This window comes from Macaca mulatta, chromosome 8 (assembly GCF_049350105.2).
Source record: "Macaca mulatta isolate MMU2019108-1 chromosome 8, T2T-MMU8v2.0, whole genome shotgun sequence".
Classification (NCBI taxonomy): Eukaryota; Metazoa; Chordata; class Mammalia; order Primates; family Cercopithecidae; genus Macaca; species Macaca mulatta.
The window spans coordinates 92343767-92370067 of NC_133413.1; the positions used below are offsets into that span (position 1 = coordinate 92343767).

General features: G+C 37.8%; 1 protein-coding gene across 2 annotated transcripts in view; it reads right to left on the reverse strand.

Annotated features, from left to right (window-relative positions):
• SNX16 (sorting nexin 16) overlaps window positions 1-21085 on the reverse strand; it is a 42989-nt gene extending 21904 nt beyond the window's left edge. The window contains exons 1-5 of one of the 2 annotated variants that reach the window (XM_015145622.3): window positions 20872-21085; window positions 18584-18827; window positions 18357-18496; window positions 8204-8290; window positions 2578-2726 (exon numbers count right to left, since the gene is read on the reverse strand). In XM_015145622.3, coding sequence (XP_015001108.1) covers window positions 2578-2726; window positions 8204-8290; window positions 18357-18496; window positions 18584-18731 — 524 coding nt within the window. In that variant the 5' untranslated portion in view covers window positions 18732-18827; window positions 20872-21085. Of the gene's footprint in view, window positions 1-2577; window positions 2727-8203; window positions 8291-18356; window positions 18828-20871 lie in introns of both variants that reach the window. The other variant, XM_015145621.3, reaches the window with a different exon arrangement.
• Window positions 21086-26301: the final 5216 nt, after the last annotated feature.

Below are 26301 nucleotides of genomic sequence, written 5' to 3' on the forward strand. Positions count from 1 at the left end.
AAGACCATTACCACTGTTCTGAGCTATGCAGCTTTAGAAATGACAGGATCTCAAATGGCCCTAGTAATCTCTACTTTAGCAACTAAGATCTATTATCAGTATTTTAAAAACAGAGAATTCATTTATAGAATACATTTGATTTTAATTCACCACAACATCTTAAATACAGAGACATAAAGGTTTACTGAACAAGGGGAAAGAGAAAAGGGGAGAGGATATGTCGATTTCTTGGTGGTAGTAAAAATCCTCTTTTATGGTATGCTATCAAATATATTTTCTTCCAAGGCTTTTTCTATAAGTTTGGTGTTTACTGGTTTTTATTCCTGCTTTGTGTGTCTGAATTAACACTAATCTTTTCTCTTTTTTCTTTTGAGATGTAAGAAGATATATATATATGTATAGAAAAGTGGGGAGCACAATGTTCTCACCACCTAGACCACATAATCGCTAACTCTGTCACACTGGCTTCATTTTTTTTTTTCTAATACACAGTATATCAGTGAATATCAATAGTTCTATCATTCATTCAAGAAGTACTTATTGAGAACCAACTATGTTAGCACTGTGCTAAACATTAGAGATTGGATGGTGAATAAAATAGCCACACGACCTGTTGTTATACATCTTATAATCTGGTGGGAGAAAGACAAATATTGACAGAAAAAATTATAAGCTGAAGTGCATTGACAGTGAAGTACCAATTAGCCTTTCTCAACTGAGATTCCAAGAGAGAACTGACCCCTACTGATAATGATTTAAGTGATTATTGTCTCAATTCTATTGAGACTGGCACATAGCTAGTATCATCTTAGAATACAGGAAATAAGTTAATTCATTACCTATGGGTGATGAATGGTGTCTTAAAGCATCAGAGCCAGTTGAGAAGGGAAGGTACAGACTCTGTGATAAAGAACTGACCTAGTGTTTGGTGGTGGTAGTGGTGGTGAGTGGTCAGTCAGGAGGCCAGTTACCTAAGGAAGTGAAGTTTGTGTTGAAAACTGAAGGATGGGTAAGGTATGAGGTCAGGGTTGGGTGGGGTAGAAGTGTGAAATGTTGCCTTTTCAGGAAATAGCATATTTGAAGGCTCTGAGAGACAAGGAGCAAGCTGATTTTGGAGAATTAAAAGAAGACCAATATGGCAAATATACAGAGAATGGGAGGTGGGTAGGAATAACAAAACCCAAGGTTGGAAAGAAGGCAGGTAGGCAGGGACCAGAAAGAATACTTTAAGTCAAACTGAAGCACAAAGATCACTGTGGCTTTACTGGGCTATAGTAATAACAGTGGAGGAGGAAAACCAGTGAGAAAGCATCTACAGTAATTAAGGTGAGGGATACCTGCTTGGACTAGGGTAGTGATGGCAGGGATGGAGAAAAGTAGACAGACTTGAGTGGTACTTGCAAGGGAAATGTTAAGGGTAATGAGGGATGTGTTAAAGATGACCCACAGGTTCTGGGTAGATGATGCTGCTTGTGCAAATTGGAGGAAAAAATGTCTGCAGACTAAACTTTCAAATGTATTTTATGTTTGAGGTAATTTTCAGATATCTGAAGGAGATGTCGAGGAGGCAATTGCATATATCAATCTGGAGTAGAAAGAATGGGTTTGGCTTGCAGTTCCTTCATTAAGAGAAAAATGAGGATGGGCAGAGACCTTGAGAAGCCATCAGGCTTATGTGGCACACATTGACAAGCAAGATGTGTATATATATATATACATATCTGTATATATATATGTGTGTGTGTTTGTGTGTGTGTGTGTGTATATATATATATATCGCATGTGTGTTATGCAGGAAAAAACTTGATACATGCAAAGGGTGAGAAAAAGAGATAGAAAAAATTAGATAGAATGGTTTTCTTAATTTGTTTTCCATCCTCATGTAAAAAACTGCTCAAGACAGTTATGGGCCCAAGTTATCTATAAGCTATTGCTGCATTATAAATGCTCTCTAATTTTTTTTCCGAAATAGTTTTAATTTATCTGCTAACATGAGTTCCAAAATTAGATACTCAGCTAATACTAAACCACCAAGCAATTTTCTTGTAAATATACTCTGAAGCAAAAAACCCATATAGCTCTGTTCTTTTCCTTTTTTAATGCTGTTTGGTATTTTCACTCTACCTTCTATGTAAATTAAGCCAACTTCACAATTTTAATATTTTTGCACTACTTTGGAGAAATATAAAGAATATTACCCTTACAATTACATATTATCATATTAACCAAAATTTTACTAATATGTAAGTGGTTTTGTTTAAGTCATTGCTAAAATACAAAATACTAAAAGTTTACCTTTGAGTGGTTTTAGTACATGGTACACTGGATTTTTCACTTTACTGACTGTTTAAAATAAGCTTTGATAAAAATGAAATGTCAAATGATAAAAATGAAATGTCAAATAAAGTCCTTATTGAAAGAAAGCAAGAAAATCCCTTGTAGTACTTTGTTAAAGAAGACAATTATACTCCAACTCTGTATTTTTGTTCTTAAATAACTATGATCATAGATTTATTCTTTAATTTACACCAGTTATTGGGATGCTTTTATAATTTCTTATTTTAATTCGTTACATACCAGTTAGCAATGTCCTTGTGAGCTACTAAATTTTGAAGAAACGCTTGTAATCCTAATTGTCTATCTTCTAAAAAGTCGGCATTGTAATTGTCTTTAAACCAGCGTTTTGGAGGAAGTGCTAGTCGAAAACCAGGAAACATCTCTTTTAACTGAAAAAGAAATAAAGAGCAAATACAACGTTTAACTCAAGCACTATCAATTCTACAAAATCTATCCTGTTGACTACATGAATTATTCATGAAATAAGTTTAAAATAAAAGAATTAAATTCAGTTAAGCTTCGTATGCCTTATTTCTTGTTTTCTACCAGTTGTGTACACAGAAGAGTTCCAGTCTTTCCACATCCTTGCCAGAACTTGGCATTGTCCATCTTTTGAATGTTAACCATTTTATTGGGGGTGTAGAACCATTTCATTCTGGTTGTAATTTGCATTTCTTTGCTGACAAATGTTGTTGAATATCTTCTCATCTGCTCATTTGCATTTGAATATCTTCAATGGTGAATTATGTATTAAATTTTGTAGCACCTTACCTTTTAAAAAATTAGGTTGCCTTTTTATTAAGTTAGAAGAGTTCTTTATATATTTCAGATACAAGTCCTCTGTCAGATATATGTATTACAAATATTTTCTCCCAACTTGCCCTGACTTTTCAATTTAAGTCTAAACAGAGCAGATTTTTTTTTAATTTTAATGTTATTTAATTCATCCATTGTTTCTTTTATGGTTTATGCTTTTTTTTAATCATAAAAAATTTTTTGCTTACTCCAAGGCTGTAAAGATTTTCTTCTATGTTTCTTTCCTAAAAGTTTAGTTTTAACTTTTATATTTTGATTATGACCTATTTTATACATTCGGCTTAAATTTTACTTTCTTAGGGAAGACTTTCCCAACCCTGTAAACTAGGTTAAGTCTTCCCTTCTACATTCTGCTCAAGTTACCACAATGTGTAACAAATTACCTGAAATCTCAGTGATATAAGATAACCACTTATTAATATTAAGCTCACAGATTTTTTTAGGCCAATAATTCATATGAGGTACAGTGAGAACAATATATCTCTATCATACAATGAATTCAGGCCTCAGCTGAAAGACTTGAAAGCTGGGTGCTGGAATTGTCTGAAGTTCACTCACTTACATCTATAGTGGATGATGCTGGCTGCTGGCTGAGAACTTTGCCAAGGTTGTCAGCCATAAGCCTAACACTGGCCTCTCCAGGTATCCTGGACTTTTCTTGCAGCATGGAGGCTGGCTTCAAAAGGGAGCATTCCAAGAAAGCAAGCCAGAATGAAACTGTGTACTTCTTGTAATCCAGGCTTAAAAGTCACACAGCATTATTTCCACTGACCTCTATTGGGTTGAGTAGTCGCAAGACCATCCAGGTTCAAGGGGAGGGGAAATGTATTCTACCTCTTGATGGGCCGTGGCAAGATTCAGAAAGAGCATATGGGACTGAAGATACTGCTGTGGTAACTTTTAGAAAAGACAATTTGATACACATTGTCAAATCATAAATTTATTTCTTTAATGACATCATTCACAATGTAAACAGCACATTTAATTTAGGCTCTCTTATTAGACCAGTGATTCTAAACTTTGACTGCACATTAGAATCACCCAAGGAGTTTTAAAAGATATTAATGATTGTTTCCCATCTCTGATAGATTAGGATTTAATTAGTTGAAATGAGGCCTGGGCATTGTAATTTTAAAAAGCTTTCCAGGGGAATCCAAAGTGTAATTAAGATTGAGAACCCTTTTACTACACTACAATTATTACGCATGCCTTTGTCATAGTTGCATCTTTTATGTCTAGTATAGTGACTGTGACATAACACGCAGTCAACAATATATGTTCAATAAATGAATGACTGAAATGAATACGTGTACATTTGCATTTCTATACTTAAATATAAAATGAATATCATAACTAAAAAGGAAAAATGCACTGGATAAAATAGTGGAAAAATGGAAAAATTATAATATTCTGTCTATATTTCTATACACATGTGAAGATAAAACAAATAGGGCAAAAACTACAGAGTAACTTAGATAACTAAAAACCTTAATTTGATTTCAAGATGTAACTAGATATTTATGGCCTTGGAGCTTTGTTATTTAATGTATCTGGAAAGAAAAGATAATGACAAAAGTCATAAGGGAAATGAAAATAGTCTTTATTAATTTTAAGCTTTATAATTTAAATGGTTAGATTTTTTTCGCCCCTTAAAAAATTATCCGCAGAAAAGGAGTTGTCCCACAATTGGGTAATTCAAGAAGAGGAAGATAAGGGATAGAGAAAATAAGATCCAACAAAGGAGACAAATGAAAAAAAATCACCAGAAAGACGGTGATTTTTTCAAGGTAATCTCAGGATGCCACTTATGAAGCTCATATGGTGGGCAGATCAGTTTAAGAGAGAGCAGCGTGACTCAAGAGACAGACATGTGGAAGAATATCACTGAACTTGTTTTTAATGTGAGGACTGAATGCCTGGTTGAATCTGCCATGGACTTTTTATATGAACCAGTCTTGACAATGAGTTGGTAAGGTCCTGCTCTCTCCTCCCTAAGCTCTGCTGCCTGGAAGCAACTGAGAACAGTAATTTTACCTCACAGAAATGTTCAGCTTTGTCCTACTGCTGTAACCTGGAAGTAGAAATATTGAGCTTAAATTTTAAATAGAATTTAGAGAAAAACTCACTTCTTATGGCCATATTTCTACAATCAATACATCTCCCAGCCCAACCTAAAACCCTGCCTGGTTGCCCCAACTCTGATAAGCCCTGTGCATTCCAGAATTTGCTCATGACTTTGTCCTCTGACTTCCTCAGCAGAGGCTTTTATCACTCCCAGAGAAGCTGAAGTCAGACCATAACCCAGGAAATAAAAATAAAACAAAAAGAAAATATTAATGTTCTATATAAATGTTCTTTTTCTAAGCAGTGTTATTTTAGTTATGTTCAATAATGTTTGTATCACCAATTAGCTATTTTTACTTCATAACTATATAACTGTGAAATGTAAATTCCTTAAAGTTAGTCATATCTATATAGTTTCTACATAACAGTAACTCCAAATTCCTAGCACAATGCTGAACTCAATCTACTCATTTCATAAATACTTCATGATTGATTTTATAAAATGAAAGATCCTAAGCTTTTATTTTTTACAATTATGTCAATAATAACTACAATTTAAACTGTGTGCCTCTTGGTGTTTGACATACTTTTAAAAAATATTGCCACTAAAAGCAAGTGACAGGTAGAGCTCTTTCTGATACCTATAACACCGACATAAACATTTGTTAATTTTAAATGCCCATCTTGGAGGATCAAGGAGATATTTACTAAATTTAAATTAAACTGCTATCATCTTTTTTCAAAAAGATTTATCTAAATTTCAGCTTGCCTAAGAAAATATTTCAGCAATAAAGATGAAAACTAAAGAGATAATAGGAAGTAAACACTAAATAACAGTGGAGTCTGAAAAGAAAAATAATGTCATATAGGGTTAAATACGTCTACAATGAAACTGTTTGAAATCAGTCTGCATGATAAAAATTGTAATAATTTCATTAAAAGCTAAGTATTCCACTTAACTATCAGGTAACTTCATGAATTGCTTTTATCTTTCTATTTATTTAGTCATTTCAAAAAATTAACAGAAGTACAGAATTATAAATTTTAAATTCATCAGTATAATATATGAAGCTCAGGAACAGTAAATAAAATACATACATAATGGTAGGTATGCATTAGAAATAACACTTTATTTTGGCATATTACAAGAAAGCATCTTAACCAAAACTAAGGATAAAATATTTTAGCATTCTATATTTTACCTTTTCATTTAAACTGAGGTTTTTAGAGTGGCAGAAAAATTTGGCAGCTAAATAACTACAAAGTTACATGGGTTTCCCATCACCAAACACTATAAAAATATACTAACTTTAAAGTTTCAAGGAGTCCAAAGAAGGAGGAAAGGAAAAGTGGCAAATGGGAGAGAACAGGACCAGTAAAACTTTCTTATTAAACACCTGTCAAAATTGGAGAGTAATTTCTGCATGTTCTAAGATCATCTTACTTGGCCTCTCAAAAGCATAATAAATGGCTTGCTTCTTTTAGATAAATGATTTTTCACTTGGCTTCCAAAATATCACACTCTCTGCCTATTGCCCCATCTAAATTTTCTCTAGCTCTGGGGACAAGGCAGCTCTTCTTTTGCTATTAAATTCTAATAATAATTTACTTAATTCTTCACTTTGAGAAATTTAGGTTGCTTCCAACTTTTAACTACTAAAAACAAAGTAAAACATAGATAAACGAAACAATATACAAAACAATGAGGTAAGTGTCCTTAAAGCTAAATATTTCCCATGTTTATGACTACTTATATAGGATAAATCCTAGAAATGTGATTATAATGTTAAATTATGCAAAACTTTTGGGTGTCCTCTAGGAAGATTCATACTTCTAACACTGGGTATTATCATTTAAATATCAGTCAGCCTGACAGGTGAAAAACAGTGTCTTAATTTCCTTTTCTTGGAGTATCTGTGATATTAAGTGTTTTCCAGGTTTATTGGTCATTTATATTTCTTCTGTGAATTATCCTGCTCATACTGTTTGTTGCATTTTTTACTCTGGGGTTCACTTTCCTAATTTAGTTTTAAGGGTTCTTAATACACTGAGGTTTCTTATTCTGTTTCGTAAGCACAGTAGACAGAATTCTAGATGTTCCATGACCTTTGCCTCTGGTATTACTTCTGTGATTTTATTATGTTACATAGAAAAAGGGATTTTGCAGCTGTAATTAAGGTTACTAATCAATTGACTTTAAGATAGGAAGATTACCTGGGTGAGCTTTATCTTACCACATGACTCCTTTAGACTGTTTTCTCTAGTTGGTGGCAGAGAAGAAAGCTGGAGAGCTTCAAAGCACAGGAAGAACTTGGCTCACTGTTGCTGGCTTTGAAGACGGAGGGGCTATGTGCAAGGACTGGAGGGCACTCTCTATGATAAACTATGAATGATTTTTGCTGACAATCAGCCAGGAAACAGAAACTTTGGCCCTACAACTTCAAGAAACTAAATTCTGCCAACAACCTGAATAAGCTTGGAAGGTAATTCTTCCCCAGAGCCTCCATGTAAGTGCCTAGCACAGCTAACAGCTTGATTTTGACCGTGCTTGATGCTAAGCAATAAACACAGCTGAACCCACCCAAAAAACTAAATAATCAACAGGTGTCATTTTAAGCAACAAAGTTTATGGTAATTTATTATGCAGTAATAAGAAAATAATATAATATGTTAAATATGTTTTTGTTCATTATCTTATAGACATATATAATTTTATAATAATTCAAAAGATCTTATACACGTCTTTTTCAAACTCACAATTATTTATATTTCTGTTGGCAATTTTAAAGTTTCATATTTTTATACTAAAAATTTTTTATAAAAAATTTTTATTTTTTAAATTTTTAATTTAAAAATTTAATTTTCTTATGAACTAGAAAGGATTTGATTGACTCAATTAAAAAGAAAGAAAAAATATAACAGAAGTATAGGAAATAGAAAAGAATTCAAAACTGAAATGTTAATTTGGATTTATTATAATACTTACTTTGTCATTAAGCCTAGAGAAGTCAGTGTATCTTCTGAAAACTACCCAGCTTTCTTCTGGGGTTTTCTTTACTAGTATTTTGTACACCTATGCACAGGAAGAAAAAGAGACAGAGAGAAATATAAAAGTAAAGATATTTAAAAATTCAAGCCAAATATTTTAAAAACTTTTACTTGATAACCCAGTCTATAACAATTATTATGTAAAAAATATCAAAAATCATTTAAATCATCAAAAGTACAAATAATCAATGCAGGCACCAAAAGCCAGATTTTTTCCTTAAGTATATAAATATAACAGATTTGAGACAAAATGCTTTTTCTGTGCACAATAACAATAAACTCATCAGCTTCCAAAACATGATTTATGTCAACATATTCTAAAATTGATAAAGGAATTACACTTGAAGAAGCTATGAAAAATAGCCACTTTTGTTCTACACAATGTTTAAACTTAATAACTTCAAGCAAAGTTTTCAAATAAGTGTAATGTTTTTATTGTCAAGAATAAAATATGGAAGTCCTAGCCACAGCAATCAGGCAAAATATATAAATAAAAGGCATCCAAATAGGGAAAAAAGAGGTCAAACTATGTGATTCTATGCCTAGAAAATCCTAAAGACTCTGCCAAAAGTCTCCCGGAACTGATAAAGGACTTCAGTAAAGTTTCAGGCTATAAAATCAATGTTTAAAAATGAACAGCATTTCCATACACCCATAACATTCAAGCTGAGAGCCAAATCAAGAATGCAGTCCCATTTACAGTAGCCGCACACACACACACAAACACCTAGGAATACATCTAATCATGAAGGGGAAAGATCTCTACAAGGAGAACTACAAAACATTGCTGAAAGAAATCACAGACAACACAAAGAAACAGAAGAACACCCCATGCTCATGAATTGGAAGAATCAATATTGTTAAAATGGCCACACTGCCCAGAGCAGTCTACAGATTCAACAGTATTCCTATCAAACTACCAACATCATTCTCCACAGAATTAGAAAAAAACTACTCTAAAATCCACATGGCACCAAAAAAGAGCTGAAATAGCCAAAGCAATCCTAAGTGAAAAGAACAAAGCCAGCGGCATCACATTACCTGATTTCAAATTATACTATAAGGCTACAATAACCAAAACAGCATGGTACTGGTACAAATACAGACATCTAAACCAATGGAAGAGAATAGAGAACCCAGAAATAAAACTGCACACCTACAGCCATCTGATCTCTGATAAAGTTGACAAAAGAAAGAAACAGGGAAAGGATCCCCTGTTCAATAAATAGGGCTTGGATAACTGGCTAGCTCTATGCAGAAAAATGAAAGCAGAGCTCTATCTTTCACTATATATAAAAACTAACTCAGTATGGATTACAGATTTAAAGGTAAGGTCACAAAACTGTAAGAATCCCAGAAGAAAACCTAGGAAACACCATTCTGGACATTGGCCTTGGGAAAGAATTTATGACTCAGTTCTCAAAAGCAATTGCAACAAAAACAAAAATTGATCTAATTAAAATAAAGAGTTTCTACACAGCAAAAAAACTATCAATGGAGTAAAGAGATAACCTACAGAATGGGAGAAAATATTTGTACACTATGTATCTGAGAAAGGTCTAATATCCAGAATCCATAAGGAACATAAACAATTCAAGGCTGGGCACAGTGGCTCACACCTGTAATCTCAGTTCTTTGGGATACCAGGGAAGGTGGGTCACTTGAGGTCAGGAGTTTGAGACCAGACTGGCCAACATGGTATGGTGAAACTCCGCCTCTACTAAAAATACAAAAATTAGTCAGATGTGGTGGGTGCCTGTAATCCCAGCTGCTCGGAAGGCTGAGACGGGAGAACTGCTTGAACCTGGGAGGCAGAGGTTGCAGTGAGCCAAGATCACACTACTGCACTCAAGTGAGTGACAGAGTGAGATTCTATCAAAAAAAAAAAAAAAAAAAAAACAATAAAAATAAAAATAACTTAAAAAATTCAACAAATAACCTCATTAAAAGTAGGCAAAAGACATGAACAGACACTTCTTAAAAGATACACAAACAGCCAAGAAACATTAAAAAATGTTCAACAATACTACTCATCAGAAAAATGTAAATCAAAACCACAATGAGATACCATTTCACAGAAGTCAGAATGGCTATCAGTCATTATCACAACAGATGTTGATGATGTTATGGAGAAAAGAGGACACTTATACACTGCCGGTGGAATTGTAACTTAATTCAGCCACTGTGGAAAGCAGTTTGGAGATTTCTCAAAGAACTTAAAACAGAACTCCCATTTGACAAAGCAGTCCCATTCCTGGGTATATACCAAAAAGAAAATAAATTGTTCTACCAAAAAGATACATGCACTTGCATGTTCACTGCAGGAACTACTCACAATAGCAAAGACATGGAATCATTCTAGCTGTCCATCAAAGATGGATTTGATAAAGAAAATATGGTACATACACACCATGGAATACTAATGGATTTGAAAAAGAAAATATGGTACATATACACCATGGAATACTATGCAGCCATAAAAAAGAATGAAATCACGTCCTTTGCAGGAACATGTATGGAGGTACAGGCCATTATCCTAAGCGAATTAATGCAGGAACAGAAAACCAAATAAATAATGTTCTCACTTATAAGTGGGAGGTAAATATTGGGTACTCATGGACATAAAGATAGCAACAATAGACACTGGGGACTCTTAGTCGGGAGGATGAGAGGAGAATGAGTTGAAAAACTGTTGGGTACTATGCTCACTACTTGGGTGATGGGTTCACTAGTATTTCAAACCTCAGCATCACGCAATATACCTATGTAATAAATCTGTGCATGTAATCCTTGAATCTAAAATGAAAGTTGAAATTATTGTAAAAAAGGGCAAAATATAAGCTTGAAATACCAAAAAACCCCAATTGAATAAAATTTACATTTTTGTAATTATGTACTATTATGTAGGCTACTGAATAGAAAAACCTGAAGCAAGTCAATATATTTTTAAAAGCGCTTAAGAAAAAAGTGGATTCTATTTTTTAAAAGCATAATTTTAGAACGTATTATGAGAAAGTGTTATTTATGATAGAATCTCAGAGAAACATCTAGTAGTTTTTGATAAGGTATTTTGCACTAAACTAGATATAGGCACATACGAGATATTCAATAACTATCTGCTGGATAAGAAAATCTCTTTAAAAAAGTAACTTCTTTCCTGGACATTTGCTGTCCAATAATTTCCAAGTGTAGCTCTAGGGCTGCACTTTTGGTCACACATGGCAATTCAGCATTCAATGTGTCACTAGTCAAAACTAAGATGTGCTAAGAGTGTAACATATACATTGAATTTCAAAGATTTAATGTGAAAAAAGATGTAAATGGCATTTATTAAAATGGTCTAATACTAACTACATGTTAAAATAATATTTTGGACATATTTGGTTGAATAAGATATATTAATAAAATAATTTCACCTATTTCTTTTGTTTTTAATGTGGCTCCTAAGAAATTTAAAATTACAGATGTGATTCACAATTATGGCTCACATTATACTTCTATTGGACAGTGCTGCCCTAAAGATAACTCATTAGTTAGGGACTACAGATTATCCTTATCCTTTGATTTTTCTCCCATACAAACTTCTCTTTCAGCTTTTAAGGGGAGAATAAGGAGGAGTTAAGGATTAATCATTTAGCTTTGAAGTAAAAAAAATAAGCAATTTATCTTTGTAACATATAAGGGTGGGAAACAAGGTTATTTGGATACTCTTTAAAGTCAGCAGAAGGTTCTGATCTAAAAAAGTTGCAATCGGGATACAAAAGAAATTCTTTTTAGTAGTCACTCATTAAAAGAAGAGAGAAGTCGACTTTAAAACTTTTCAGTATGAATGACTGATACAGCATAAAAGTGCATTTCATATAATAATTAGGTTTATCTACAAATAATACATACTGACTTTATTTACTTGTCTTAGAAAATGAACTCCCTCTTCTAAATAAGTTACTCTCCACTGTGGCCACTGAATACCCCTGTTTCTCTAGGCAAGATAAAGTACAGACTTTTGTGTTTTATCTCTTCCAGAAAGTGCTCTTTCTGCTTGTTTGAGTAGTGCTTTCAATGAAAACTTTATGAACAGTACTGATCATTCCCTTCTCTATATTCCAATAACTGTTGTTTCTACTTTTTACTTGAAGCTTCCTATGTATTCTTTTACTGTTTTTATTTTAATGTAGTTGTTTTTGAATTACAAAATATATACAAAAAAGTATGCAATTCATAAGCATACAACTTGACAAGTTTTCACAAAATGAACACACCTATGTAACTAGTACCATGAGCGTATTAATCCATTTCATGTTGCTGATAAAGACATACCTGAGATGGGGCAATTTACAAAAGAAAGAGGTTTACTGGACTTACAGTTCCATGTGGCTGGGGAGGCCTTATAATCATGGCAGAAAGTGAAGGCACACCTCTTTCGAAAGAAGAAGGCACATCAGACGAAAGAAGAGAGTTTGTGAAGGGAGATTCCCATTTTTAAAACCATCAGATCTCATGAGACTGTCACAAGAACAGCATGGGAAAGACCTGCCCCCATTGTTCAATTACCTCCCACTGGGTCCCTCCCACAACATGTGGGAACTCAAGATGTGGTCTGGGTGGGGACATAGCCAAACCATATTATTCTGCCCCTGGCCCCTCTCAAATCTCATATCCTCACATTTCAAAACCAATCATGCCTTCCTGACACTCCCCCAAATTCTTAACTCATTTCAGCATTAACTCAAAGGTCCACAGTCCAAAGTCTCATACGAGACAAGAAGTCCCTTCTGTCTATGAGTCCGTAAAATCAAAAGCAAGCTAGTTACTTCCTAGATACAATGGCGATACAGGCATTGGGTAAATACAGGCATTCTGAGTGGGAGAAACCGGCCAAAACAAAGGGGCTACAGGCCCAATGCAAGTCTGAAATTCAGTGGGTCAGTCAATCTGAAAGCTCCAAAATATCCTCCTTTGACTCCATGTCTCATTCATGTCCAGGTCATGCTGATGCAAGAAGTGGGCTTCCATGGCCTTGGGCAGTTCCACCCCTGTGGCTTTGCAGGGTATAGCCCTCCTCCTGACTGCTTTTATAAGCTGTGGCTTTTCCAGGTGCATGGCGCAAGCTGTTGGTGGATCTACCATTCTAGGATCTGGAGGACGATGGCCCTCTTCTCACAGCTCCACTAGGCAGTGCCCCAGTATGGACTCTGTATGGGGGCTCTGACCCCACATTTTCCTTCCACACAGCCCTAGCAGAGGTTCTTCATGAGGGTCCCACCCCTACAGCAAACTTCTATCTGGGCATCCAGGTATTTCCATACATCGTCTGAAATCTAGGCAGAGGTTCTCAAACCTCAATTCTTGACTTCTGTGTACTTGCAGGCTCAACACTATGTGGCAGCTGCCAAGGCTTGGGGATTGCACCCTCTGAAGCCATGGCCTGAGCTCTATCTTGGCCCCTTTCAGCCACAGCTGGAGCAGCTGGGATGCAGGGCACCAAGCCTTCTAGGCTGCACACAGCACAGGGACCCTGGGCCCAGTCCACAAAACCACATTTTCTTCCTAGGCCTTTGGGCCTGTGATGGGAGGGGCTGCCATGAAGACCTCTCATATACCCTGGAGACATTTTTCCCATTGTCTTGGGGGTTAACATTGGGCTCCTTATTACTTATGCAAATATTTATAGCCAGCTTGAATTCCTCCTCAGAAAATGGGATTTTACTTTCTATTGCACTGTCAGGCTGTATATTTTCTAAACTTTTATGCTCTGCTTCCCTTATAAAACTGAATGCCTTTAGTAGCACCCAAGTCACCTCTTGAATGCTTTGCTGCTTAGAAATTTCTTCCACCAGATACCCTAAATAATCCTTCTCAAGTTCAAAGTTCCACAAAACTCTTGGGCAGGGGTAAAATGTCGCCAGTTTCTTTGCTAAAACATAACAAGAGTTACCTTTGCTCCATTTCCCAACAAGTTCCTCATCTGTAACTGAGACTACCTCAGCCTGGACTTTATTGTTCATATTACTATCAGCATTTTGGGAAAAGCCATTCAACAAGTCTCTAGGAAGCTCCAAACTTTCCCACATTTTCCTATCTTCTTCTGAGCCCTCCAAACTCTTCCAAGTTCCAAAGTCGCTTCCATATTTTCGGGTATCTTTTTAGCAGCACCCCACTCTACTGGTACCAACTTACTGTATTAGTCCGTTTTCACACTGCTGATAAAGACATACATGAGACTGGGCAATTTACAAAAGAAAGAGGTTTATTGGACTTATAGTTCCACATGGCTGGGAGGCCTCATAATCACGATGGAAGGTGAAAGGCAAGTCTCACATGGTGGCAGACAAGAGAAGACAGCTTGTGCAGGGAGACTCCCATTTTTAAAACCATCAGATCTCATGAGACTTATTCACTATCATAAGAACAGTATGGGAAAGACCTGCCCCAATGACTGCCCCGTGCCCCTCATCTGAGACAAGGTAAGTCCTTTCTGCCCATCAGCTTGTAAAATCAAAAGCAAGTTAGCTATACTTCCTAATTACCTCCCACCAGGTCCCTCCCACAACACGTGGGAATTAAAGATGAGATTTAGGTGGGGACACAGTCAAACCATATCAGTGAGCAAGAAACAAAACATTACCAAAGAGGTCTACAGCATGCTTCCTTCCCAATCCTACTCACTACCCATCCTAGTCAATTTTTGTCTTTAAACGTCCTTTTTAAAGACTAGACACTTTATATATTATCAGATCAACAATGAGTCCTAATACTTTTTTAGTTACAAGATCAATTCAAAAGACTACATCTAGAAAAAATTATTTTACAAACCTAACATTATCAAGCTTGTATCTCCAGCTCATACCACTCCCTTAAACTCAGCTTATGTGTATACACACACACAATACATATATGTGTACACATTAACACATGTAACGTCTCCATTTCAATGTCAAACAGACATATCAAATTTAGCATATCTAAAAACAAATCTTGATCATCCCCTCAAAACCTGTCATTTAATTAAATGGCAGCCATATTCTTCCCATTGCTTAGGCCAAAACTTTTGAAGTCATCTTTGACTTCTCTTTCTTCCACACTCCACTTCCAAATCATTAGGAAATATTGCTGGTTCTACATTTAAAATAGATCTAGAAACTGATTACTTCTCAGGACCTCCTCCACCATCCCAGTTCACAATACCATCACGTCTCTCTTGGATTGCTACAAGAACCTACTAACTGCTTCCTGCTTTGACTGTTTTCCATCTTGACCAAACCAGTCTCAATTCAGTAGCCAGAAGGAACTTTCTAAAACATTAAGTCAGATCACATGACTCTTGTTTTAAAAACCTTTTCAAAGATTCCCATCTCATGCAGAGTAAAATCCAAAGACTTTACAGTGCCTCCTTCCCTATGTGATCTGTGTGCCACACTTCCCTGCCTGTCATCTCATTCCCTACACCTCCCACAGCTTACTCTGCTGTCAGCCACAAGGATCTTTGTAGTTGTCCCATCTGTGCTGAAAACACATTCTCATGGCTCATTCCCTGTTAGTACTAACATCTTTTTTGTGAGGCCACGACTGACAGTGCTATTTAAATCCCAACCCCAGATTTGAGGAAATTCCCTTTCTTTCTTCTCTATCTTATTTCTCTCAATAGTGCTTATCACCATGTGACATATCAGGCGTCTTGTTATTTACTTACTTATCATGCTTTCATTCAAATTGCTGTACCACTACTACCCAGAACAGTGCCTGAGGCATAATAGGTAATTAAAAAAAAAGTTGAGTTAATAAATGAATATGACTAACTTCATGTCTGTCTGTCATTTACTTCCTCCTCTCCAGTCTCTTGAAATGCTTTATGTAACACCACCTTGTATTTGGCCACATACCTGCATCTTCACACATATCATCTGTCTTAGTCTGTTAGGTCTGTTATAACAAAATACGACAAATTCGGTAGCCTGTAAACAACAGAAATTTATTTCTCAAAGTTCTAGAGTCTGAGAAGTCCAAGATCAAGACAGTAACTGATTTGATATCTGGAGAGGGCCTGCTTTCTGGTTTATAGATGGTGCCTTATAGCTATGTCCTCACATGTGGAAAGGACAAGAAAGCTCTCTGGGGCGTCTTTTTAAGGGTCCTAATCCTATTTATGGGGGCTCTGCTCCCATGACCTACTGGCTTCCAAAAGCTCCATCTCTTAATACTATCACCTTGAAGGTTAGGTTTCAACATTTGAATTTTGAAGGAACACACATTCAGACCATAGTATCAACTCAATAAATGCCTATTCCTTAATTCAGGAAATTGGCCATCAGTTTATTATAATTTCTAAAAATTTTCTAAAAAAAAGAGAGTTCTCTGCAGATTTCCTATATCACAGTCTTATGATAATTTTAAAGACCGTCTCTTCATAAATTATGTCAACAATTTTTCCTTGGAGGTCATCCTATCGTGTCATAAATTTGCAGCAGGAAACACTGAAGTAAACATTAAACTTTATTAAAAGAACAAACTCTTACCAAAAAAGTAAACCTCTTGAGTTAATAAGTGAGTTAAGCAAGGTTGCTGGATACATAAACATAAAAGGTCAAAATATATAAAATAGCAGTAAATAGAAAACAAAAATAGATGTCTCTCACAAGAACATCAAACAACATCCATAACCTGAAACAAATCTAACCGAAAGATGTAAGAATCCTGCACCAGAAACAACAAAACATTACTAGAAAAAATTAAAGCCTTAAGTCAATGATGAGGTTCATAGATTTAAAGACTCAGTATTGTAAAGATGTCAGTTCTCCCCAGATTAATCTATAGATCTAACAAAATCTCAATGCAAAGGGCCAAGAATAGCGAAGGCCATCCTGAAGAAAAAAGCTAGAGTACTTACACTGCTAGATATCAAGACCTATTACAAGATTTTACTAATTAAGACAGTGTGAAATTAGTAAAGGATGGAAAAACAGAACACAGAAGCAGACCCATGCATTTATGGTCACATGATTTATGACACAGACAACACTGAAAATGAAGAGGAGAAAGAGGTATTTTAAATAACTCTGATTAATTGATCCTATCTGGGAAAAAAAAAAAATACTTGACCCTCATCTCACACCATGGACAAAAATCAATTCCAGTGGTTTACAAATGTGAAAGGCCCAACAGTAAAGATTTTAGAAGAAAACAAAGGACAATATCTCTGTAACCTTGGAGTAGGCAAAGATTTCAAAAAGTGATAGCCATTCAAAAAATTAACAAATCAAACCAAATTAAAATTAAGAACTTTTGTTTATCAAAGGTATTATCAAGGAATTGGAAAGGCAAAGCAGAGTGAGGAGGATAGTCGTGATACATTATCTGAAAAAAAATATCCAAAATGCGTAGAAAACTACAAATCAAAAGGGAGACTTCGCAAAAGAAAAATCAACAAAAATCATGCACAGATATTTCACAAGAGAATATCCAAACAGCCAAAAAAATTTTTTTAATCCAATTTAATTAGTCATTAAGAAAATTCAAAAACCACAACCAATTACTCTATACCCATGAGAATAACTGAAATGATAAAAATGTTAAAATATCACATGTGAGGAAGCTATGGATCAACTTAAACTCTTATATACTGCTTTTAGGAGTATAAATCAGTACAACCATTCTGAAACACTGTTCATCAATATCTTTTAAAGCTGGGCATGTAATTTGGCAATGCTAAAGAAAAGAGACCAGATGCAAAAAGAGTATGTAACTCCATTTAGATAAAGTACAAAAATAGGCAAAATTAATCTAGGCTATACAAAAGTATCGGGTGAATGGGTCCTGACTGGCAGAAAACCCAGAGCATTTAAGATTCTAGTAACGTCCTTTTCCTTGATTTATGTGCTATTAATAGTTACATAGGTGTGTCTGGTTTGTGAAAATTTATTAAAGTAAAGCAAAAGTTTACAACAATATGATAGAATTCCGTGGTGTAAAAACCATTAGAATTTCATATTCAAGAAATTATAAGTACAGGTTTACATTAATTTAACACTGGTTTAAACACACAGATTAGCCAATCTTTCACTGTGTACTGGTATACAGCAGAAGTCAATACTTACAGTAAATTTAGCTCTTTCTTCCATCACTTCATAACCCAGTATAGTAGGTGTAGATGGTCTATCTTCCCAAATCACTGTTTCCGGATTTTGCTCTTCAGTTTCTCTCGGTCTAGTAGAATACTCAATGGAAGAAGCTGCACCTGTAAATTTAGTCCTAATGAGGGGACTGCTACAGACAGGTGAAGTATTATCCATTTGATCAGGAACACTTGTCTGTTTAAAATTACCCATATTTGCGTCTTCTAACTGGCCTTTAGAAGAGTTTGAGCTTGTTGAGACACTGCCAAAAGAAGAACTTCTTTGATTTCTGTTGGTCGTAAAACTGGAAGCAGAGTTTCCTATGGGCATAGGAACTGGGACATAAGGAGTTGCCATCTTCTCTTGGCTTTTGCAACAAGCTTGCACACTGTTGAGTCCACTTAGAGAATAACTAATATGCAATCCATTATTTTCTTCTTAGGAATTCACTATCTAAAAATGAAAAGGACATATTAAAAGATTGGTCTTTAATCTGCAGCAGGATCCAAAAGAACAATGTTCTTTTCAATTTTATGACACTCTATTATTTTATTTGGAATGAAAACATACCTCAAACCCCTTTTTTTAATCCCAGTTGTCTTTAAGGACTCCTATTTGCAAGGTAGAGAGAGCAAAACTGCTTCACACTCTTTTTCCTTGACCCCATGTTACATGTTATCCCTTTTCCCCTACTTTATTCCCTTGTGAAGTATTTCTGTAATGTTCATTTTAACCTGATTTCATCTATGTAAAATTGGTAGGAGAAAGATTGGTAAAGACCCTTCTGAAGCTTTATTCCACGCTTATCATCCTGACAGTATTACATTTCAGTACAAGAGAGAAAAAGAGAAGGAGGAAAACTATTTACATTACCTCTGGATTTAATCAGAAAGAGGGGAAATCTATTCACATTATCTTTCAATTTAATTAGTGAAACTACGAAAACTTACACAGAGTAGTAACAATGAACCAGATGCTTACATGCTACATAGTATAATTTTATAGAACCCAGGATTAAAAATACACTTAGTCAAGTTACTAAAATAAAACCCAGTAAACATTAAACTTATACGCATCAAAATTAAATAGCGAAAAGTGTAACCGTTCTTCACAGCTTACAGGTCATCACTAATTCTGCTCTGCGATAAACTGAGGGTATTTAAATCTTTATAACTTACACTCAAGGATCTGTTATCAAAAGGACTAGTATATCTTGTGTCAAAATAGTATCATAACACAAAGAAGAAACGGTTTGCTATTACGTTGTTAAATAAACTCATAAGAAACTGTAATAACTACAGACCAACAAAATGACAAGACTACACACAATAACTGCCCAACTTTTCATACGAAACTCTGCTAGTGGGAGAGGCAAGAAATGAGTCGCCTGGACTTGGAAAGATGCTGAAATAAGATTTTTAACTCTGGGCTGGGCGCAGTGGCTCAACGCCTGTAATCCCAGCACTTTGGGAGGCCGAGGCGGGTGGATCACCTGAGGTCAGGAGTTCTTGGCTAGCCTGGACAACATGGTGAAACCCCGGCTCTACTAAAAATACAAAAATTAGCCGGGCGTGGTGGCGCGCACCTGTAACCCCAGCTACTCGGGAGGCTGAGGCAGGAGAATGGCTTGAACCCTGGAGGTGGAGGTTGCGGTGAGCCGAGATCGTGCCATTGCACTCCAGCCTGGGCTACAAGAGCGAAACTCCATCTCAAAAAAAAAAAAAAAAAAAAAAGATTTTTAACTCAAGTGACTCGGTAACCTTTCCCCATTATCAAAGATTTATGAAACTTTAGCTGCTGATTCACCGCTCCTCAGTTCCGCCTGACGGCCTCCCCCAAAATAAGTTAAGTCTGAAATCTCAACCTTCTCAAGGTCCGAGGGATCCACCTGGCCTTTGCCACTCTTCTACCTGAGGCCGCCTGGCTGGGGGAGGTCGCATATCAATACAACCACTGACGTCCGAAGATGTGAGCGCTACCCAAGCGTTAAAAACAAAACAAAACAAAACAAAACAAAACAAAACAAAACAAAACAAAACACGTGCTGTGCTCATTAGGGGCGTCTTCGCCTCTGCCCTGGTGCGGAGTTGCTCCCAGGACGACCAGTTCAGTCTCTCTGGAAAACCTCAGGTGAGATGGCCCGACTCTGAGCAACCCCGTGGGCTGGAGGAAAGAGGCAAATACCCGGCATAGTTCGACCCTCGGAAGGTAAGGCCGGGGTCCGCACCAGCCACGGGTCTTCCACACTGCAGGCGGCGAGACCCGCCGCTCCCCGGGCTCCCAGACTCTCCCGCCTCCGCTGCCCGGTGCGCGCCCAGCGCCTCCCAGACGCACAGTGGGGTCGGCGGTGGCCTGAAGGTGGCTGGGCTTCCTGCGGCGCCTCTCCACTCTCCCGCGGAGCCTCTCGCCGCCCGCCAGACATCGAGGTTGCAGGTGTCACCCGTACGAGAACCCGGGACAGCGACCGCCTGTCCTGAGGTAACGACCCAGTCCTTACCTCAGCCCACTCCGCGATCCCGAACGAGCGCGCTTCCCGGTGACGGTTAAACCGGACTCTCCTTAACCGCAGCTTTTCACCTCCTCCCTCAGCAGCGAGAAGCCTCACGTGACACCCCCGCCCCAAAAGCAGCTGCTCCCCGCCTCAGCCTGTCTCTGCCCGGCTGCCGGGCCGGAGATCCCTGCCGTGTGGAAGGAGGGGCCGAACTTGGGACAGCTCTGCCGGAAGTGATGTCACGCCAAGGGTGCCCGCCCACCAGAGGCGCGACTGGAGTTGTCCGGCCGGGCCCTCAGATAGCGAAGATAAACGTAAACCTGTGGCAGGAAGTCGACATTCTCTGCACTATCTTTACTTTTCCAACCGAACTTCTGAGAAATGGAGGCTACAATACCTAGTTTGCAAAACAGGAGATTAGAAGACTACAATTCCCAGAAGGAACTAGGAGCAACATTGGTCCGCGCTCATACTTTGCATCATGGGACTTGTAGTTATCACCAGCTTGCGCTGGTTCTAACAGGTTATAGATTGTTTTCTAGAATTAGCAGCGCTTTAAGGGATAACAATCGATTAGAAGAGTAGGAAGATAGAACACTGCTTAGTAGCTGCTCCATTCTGCATAATTCAAAAGTCCTCACTGGCAGAGAACCCCTGAAATTCTGTAGTGTCTTTTTACTACCTGGTGAGCAATTTGATCCGATGATGGAATATTAGCCTTGTTAGACATGCGCTTCTGAAGACCTATGAAGTCGGGAAAGCCGAGCTTTTTGATAGGCAAATTCCAAGATTCAGACCGGTCTACAGGTCATTTCATCATTAGAATCAGATAATGTGGTTGAAAAATCATTCCATGATTTCTGAGGCTCTGGTGTAGTCCCAGTGTTACTCATGGAGGGTCTTGACTACACGTCGTCCAGGTTCTTGGTGTTCTGAACAAATAATTGGACAAAACGCACAAAGAAAGCAAGGAAAGAATGAAGCAAGGAAAGCAGAGATTTATTGAAATGACAGTACATACACTCTACAGAGTGGAAGTGGCCTCCAGCAAGTGGCTCAAGAGCCCTGGTTACAGGATTTTCTGGAGTTTAAATATCCTCTAGAGATTTCCCATTGGTTACTTGGTTCCCACCCTCTGTAAATTAAGGAGTAGCCTGCAACCAATCAGAGGCAAAAGTTACAAAGTTATTCTCCTATGCAAATGAAGACTAGGCCCAGATACCAGGGGCCTAGAAGGTTGGGCAGGGGGTTGCAAAGGGAATTGCCTCTGGTCCTTTTGTTACTTGAGCTTGGAAAGTTGGAGTTTTCCTTTTGATTTACTTTTAGAAAGTCAGCATGAATGGGCCTTAGGTTCCCTGCCTCCAGACCCTATTCTACTGCCCAACTAAGAGTAGGAAAATATGATAGTGGTCATTTTGAAATGAAGGTTGGAAAATAGTCTGGTTTGTGACATGATGATGGTTTTGGTTTGAGAGATTCTGCCCTTTCAGTGTTAATGAAATAAAAATAGAATTCTATAGAAACAATGTTAGGTAGGAGAATAGGGTCTGGAGGCAGGGGACCTAAGGCTGATTCATGCTGACTGGATATCAGAAGCGACTCCATTTTCAACCCCTCCTTTTCTTGCGTGGCAGTCGCTGCATGGCAGTTGCAACCCTCCTTTCTTCGGGCGGCAGTTGAAAAATGAAAGTACCTCTGATAGGTCCCCTCCCACAACCAATCAGACTGGTTGAGGGCCTACTTTTCACTCTCATTGGTCTCCTTCCACAACCAATCCGATTGGGCATGGGCCAATGGGACATCTCTAGAGGGTATTTAAGCCCCAGAAAATTCTGTAGTTGATGCTCTTGAATCACTTGCTTAAGCCTGTTCTCCCTCTGTGGAATATACTTTCCTTTAAAATATATCTCTGCTTTCCTTGCCTTGTTTGTGTGTTCTGTCCAATTCTTTGTTCAAAACACCAAGAACCTGGACAACTACCCTCAACTGGTAACATATTTTGGCGAGCCAGCCAGGAGGTAAGCCCAAAGTTTGGGATTTGTTTTTTTCTTTTTCCTCTTCCTCTCTCTCTTTTCCTTTCCAAGTTGGGACCCTTGATGGGCAGTGCCTAAGCATGGAGGCAACTGCAGGTTTCTGGCTGGGGCCACTCTCTGGTGAAACTAAAAGGTCTATGTGGAAGCACCTGACTACCACCACCTGGTTCAGATGAGGAACCTGAGTCCTTTTATTTTTGTCTTTCAGTGGGTGTTTCCTAGTAGCCCCTTGGTAATTGAAGGCAACCGGGGCCACTCTCTGGTGTTAACTGAAGGCCCAGGAGTGAATGGGGATAGCTGCCTTGCCCAGAAGGTGGAAGGACTCTTTTCCGTCTTTTCCAGTTACAGTCCCTGATGCCTGTGAGTGATCCAACTGGCAGTGGCAGCCTGTCCAGGGAAAATTCACACACGTTTCAGATGACTTAAGCCTTCTTTCCTTATGTTAAATTCTTCCCTTCCTCTACTCGACTGGCTAAGGATAAGTCACAGGGTTTGGGCATATTTGTGGTCTGTGTAACTCATGGAGGGGATTCATGAAAGGGAATCTATGTACAATTTAATCTTGTCCAAATTTAGAAGGTTAAAGAATTGTTTTAAGTGGGATAGGAAAAAAATCCAAAGGTTTGTCTGAAAGTTAATTCTAGAAGTAGAGACCTACATCCAGGGGCAAGAGGGAAAGCTCATAGTGGGTCATCAGTGGTGATCGGAATGGGTCCCTGGCACCCATCTAAGGTCAGAGACGTCTGATGGGCTAAGAGGGGTCCCTGGCACTAGAGGATTGACTGCTCCCGCTCCCACCAAGGGGCTCAGTTAGGCAAAACTCTAGCAGTGTGAAAGGAGGAATTAGATGAAGACTGAAGGGGCCTAGAGTCTTCCTCACTGGTCCGGGAATATCATAATTACTATTGCAGAGCTCTGGGTAACTAGATGTCATGGGCACCTAAATTCAGTATTGTTTTTCTCCCATACAGGGGAGAATTACTCTTTCCTTACTGCTTATGCAGGAAAACTTTCCTCCCAGTCCAAGAGTGTTATGGGAACGGAAGGAAAGCCACAAATGAGATTCTTTACTCCTCCTTTGTCAATTTGAGAAACAAATCTTCCAACAGAAATCTTTAGTAGTTCCAAGCTGTCCCATCCATCTGTTGGGAAGAGATATTATCATTAAAATAGGGGTACTAATACAATTTAAGCATCACCCAGTAAAATTGCTAATAGTCAAAAATTCAGGCAATATCCCAGACCACATTAATAAACAGGTTAACCTGCTAGCATGGTATGCTGGGAAACCAGGTGTATTAGTCCATTTTCACACTGCTGATAAGGACAAACCTGAGACTGGACAATTTACAAAAGAAATACATTTAATGAACTTGCAGTTCCACATAGCTGGGAAGGCCTCCAATCATGGTGGAAGGCAAGGAGGAGCAAGTCACATCCTACGTGGATGGTAGCAGGCAAAGAGAGAAGTTGTGCAGGGAAACTCCCCCTTATAAAACTTTCAGATCTTGTGAGACTTGTTCATGATCATGAAAACAGCACGGGAAAAACCTGCCCCTATGATTCAATTACCTCCCACTGGGTGTCTCCTATAACATGTGGGAATTCAAGATGAGATTTGGGTGGAGACACAGCCAAACCATATCACCAGGGAAAGCTAAAACAGTAGTGCCAGTCAAAATACCCATTTAAAGACCTCAGCTATTTCCCCAATTTAAAACAATGCCCAATTAAGCTGGAAGCAAGAAAAGGCCTGACATTCATAGTTGAGATATTACTTATCCATGGGCTCTAAAAACCCTGCAATTCTCTCTTAAAAAGCCGCATCCTAACCATTCTAAAGCCCTTGAGGGAATACCTGCTAGTATAGGATTTCGGAATAGTTTGTGAGACTGTTATCCCTGTCCACCCATTGGTGGTAGATCCATATACCCTCCTGGCTCAGGTGCCAGGGGATGCAAAATGTTTCTCCTAGACCTAAAAGATGCTTTCATCTCTATTCATCTGGCCCCAGAATCCCAATACCTTTTTGCCTTTGAATGGGAAAATCTTAATACCAGAAAAAAATAATGCACTTGGACAGTGTTCCCTCAGGGCTTTCAGCTTAGCCCTGATTTCTTTTTTTTTTTTTTTTTTTTTTTTTTAATTTATTTATTATTATTATACTTTAAGTTGTAGGGTACATGTGCATAACGTGCAGGTTTGTTACATATGTATACTTGTGCCATGTTGCTGTGCTGCACCCATCAACTCGTCATTTACATCAGGTATAACTCCCAATGCATTCCCTCCCCCCTCCCCCCTCCCCATGATAGGCCCCGGTGTGTGATGTTCCCCTTCCTGAGTCCGAGTGATCTCATTGTTCAGTTCCCACCTATGAGTGAGAACATGCGGTGTTTGGTTTTCTGTTCTTGTGATAGTTTGCTAAGAATGATGGATTCCAGCTGCATCCAAGTCCCTACAAAGGACTCAAACTCATCCTTTTTTATGGCTGCATAGTATTCCATGGTGTATATGTGCCACATTTTCTTAATCCAATCTGTCACTGATGGACATTTGGGTTGATTCCAAGTCTTTGCTATTGTGAATAGTGCTGCAATAAACATACGTGTGCATGTGTCTTTATAGCAGCATAATTTATAATCCTTTGGGTATATACCCAGTAATGGGATGGCTGGGTCATACGGTACATCTAGTTCTAGATCCTTGAGGAATCGCCATACTGTTTTCCATAATGGTTGAACTAGTTTACAATCCCACCAACAGTGTAAAAGTGTTCCTATTTCTCCACATCCTCTCCAGCACCTGTTGTTTCCTGACTTTTTAATGATTGCCATTCTAACTGGTGTGAGATGGTATCTCATTGTGGTTTTGATTTGCATTTCTCTGATGGCCAGTGATGATGAGCATTTTTTCATGTGTCTGTTGGCTGTATGAATGTCTTCTTTTGAGAAATGTCTGTTCATGTCCTTTGCCCACTTTTTGATGGGGTTGTTTGTTTTTTTCTTGTAAATTTGTTTGAGTTCTTTGTAGGTTCTGGATATTAGCCCTTTGTCAGATGAGTAGATTGCAAAAATTTTCTCCCATTCTGTAGGTTGCCTGTTCACTCTGATGGTAGTGTCTTTTGCTGTGCAGAAGCTCTTTAGTTTAATGAGATCCCATTTGTCAATTTTGGCTTTTGCTGCCGTTGCTTTTGGTGTTTTAGACATGAAATCTTTGCCCATGCCTATGTCCTGAATGGTACTACCTAGGTTTTCCTCTAGGATTTTTATGGTATTAGGTCTAACATTTAAGTCTCTAATCCATCTTGAATTAATTTTCGTATAAGGAGTAAGGAAAGGATCCAGTTTCAGCTTTCTACTTATGGCTAGCCAATTTTCCCAGCACCATTTATTAAATAGGG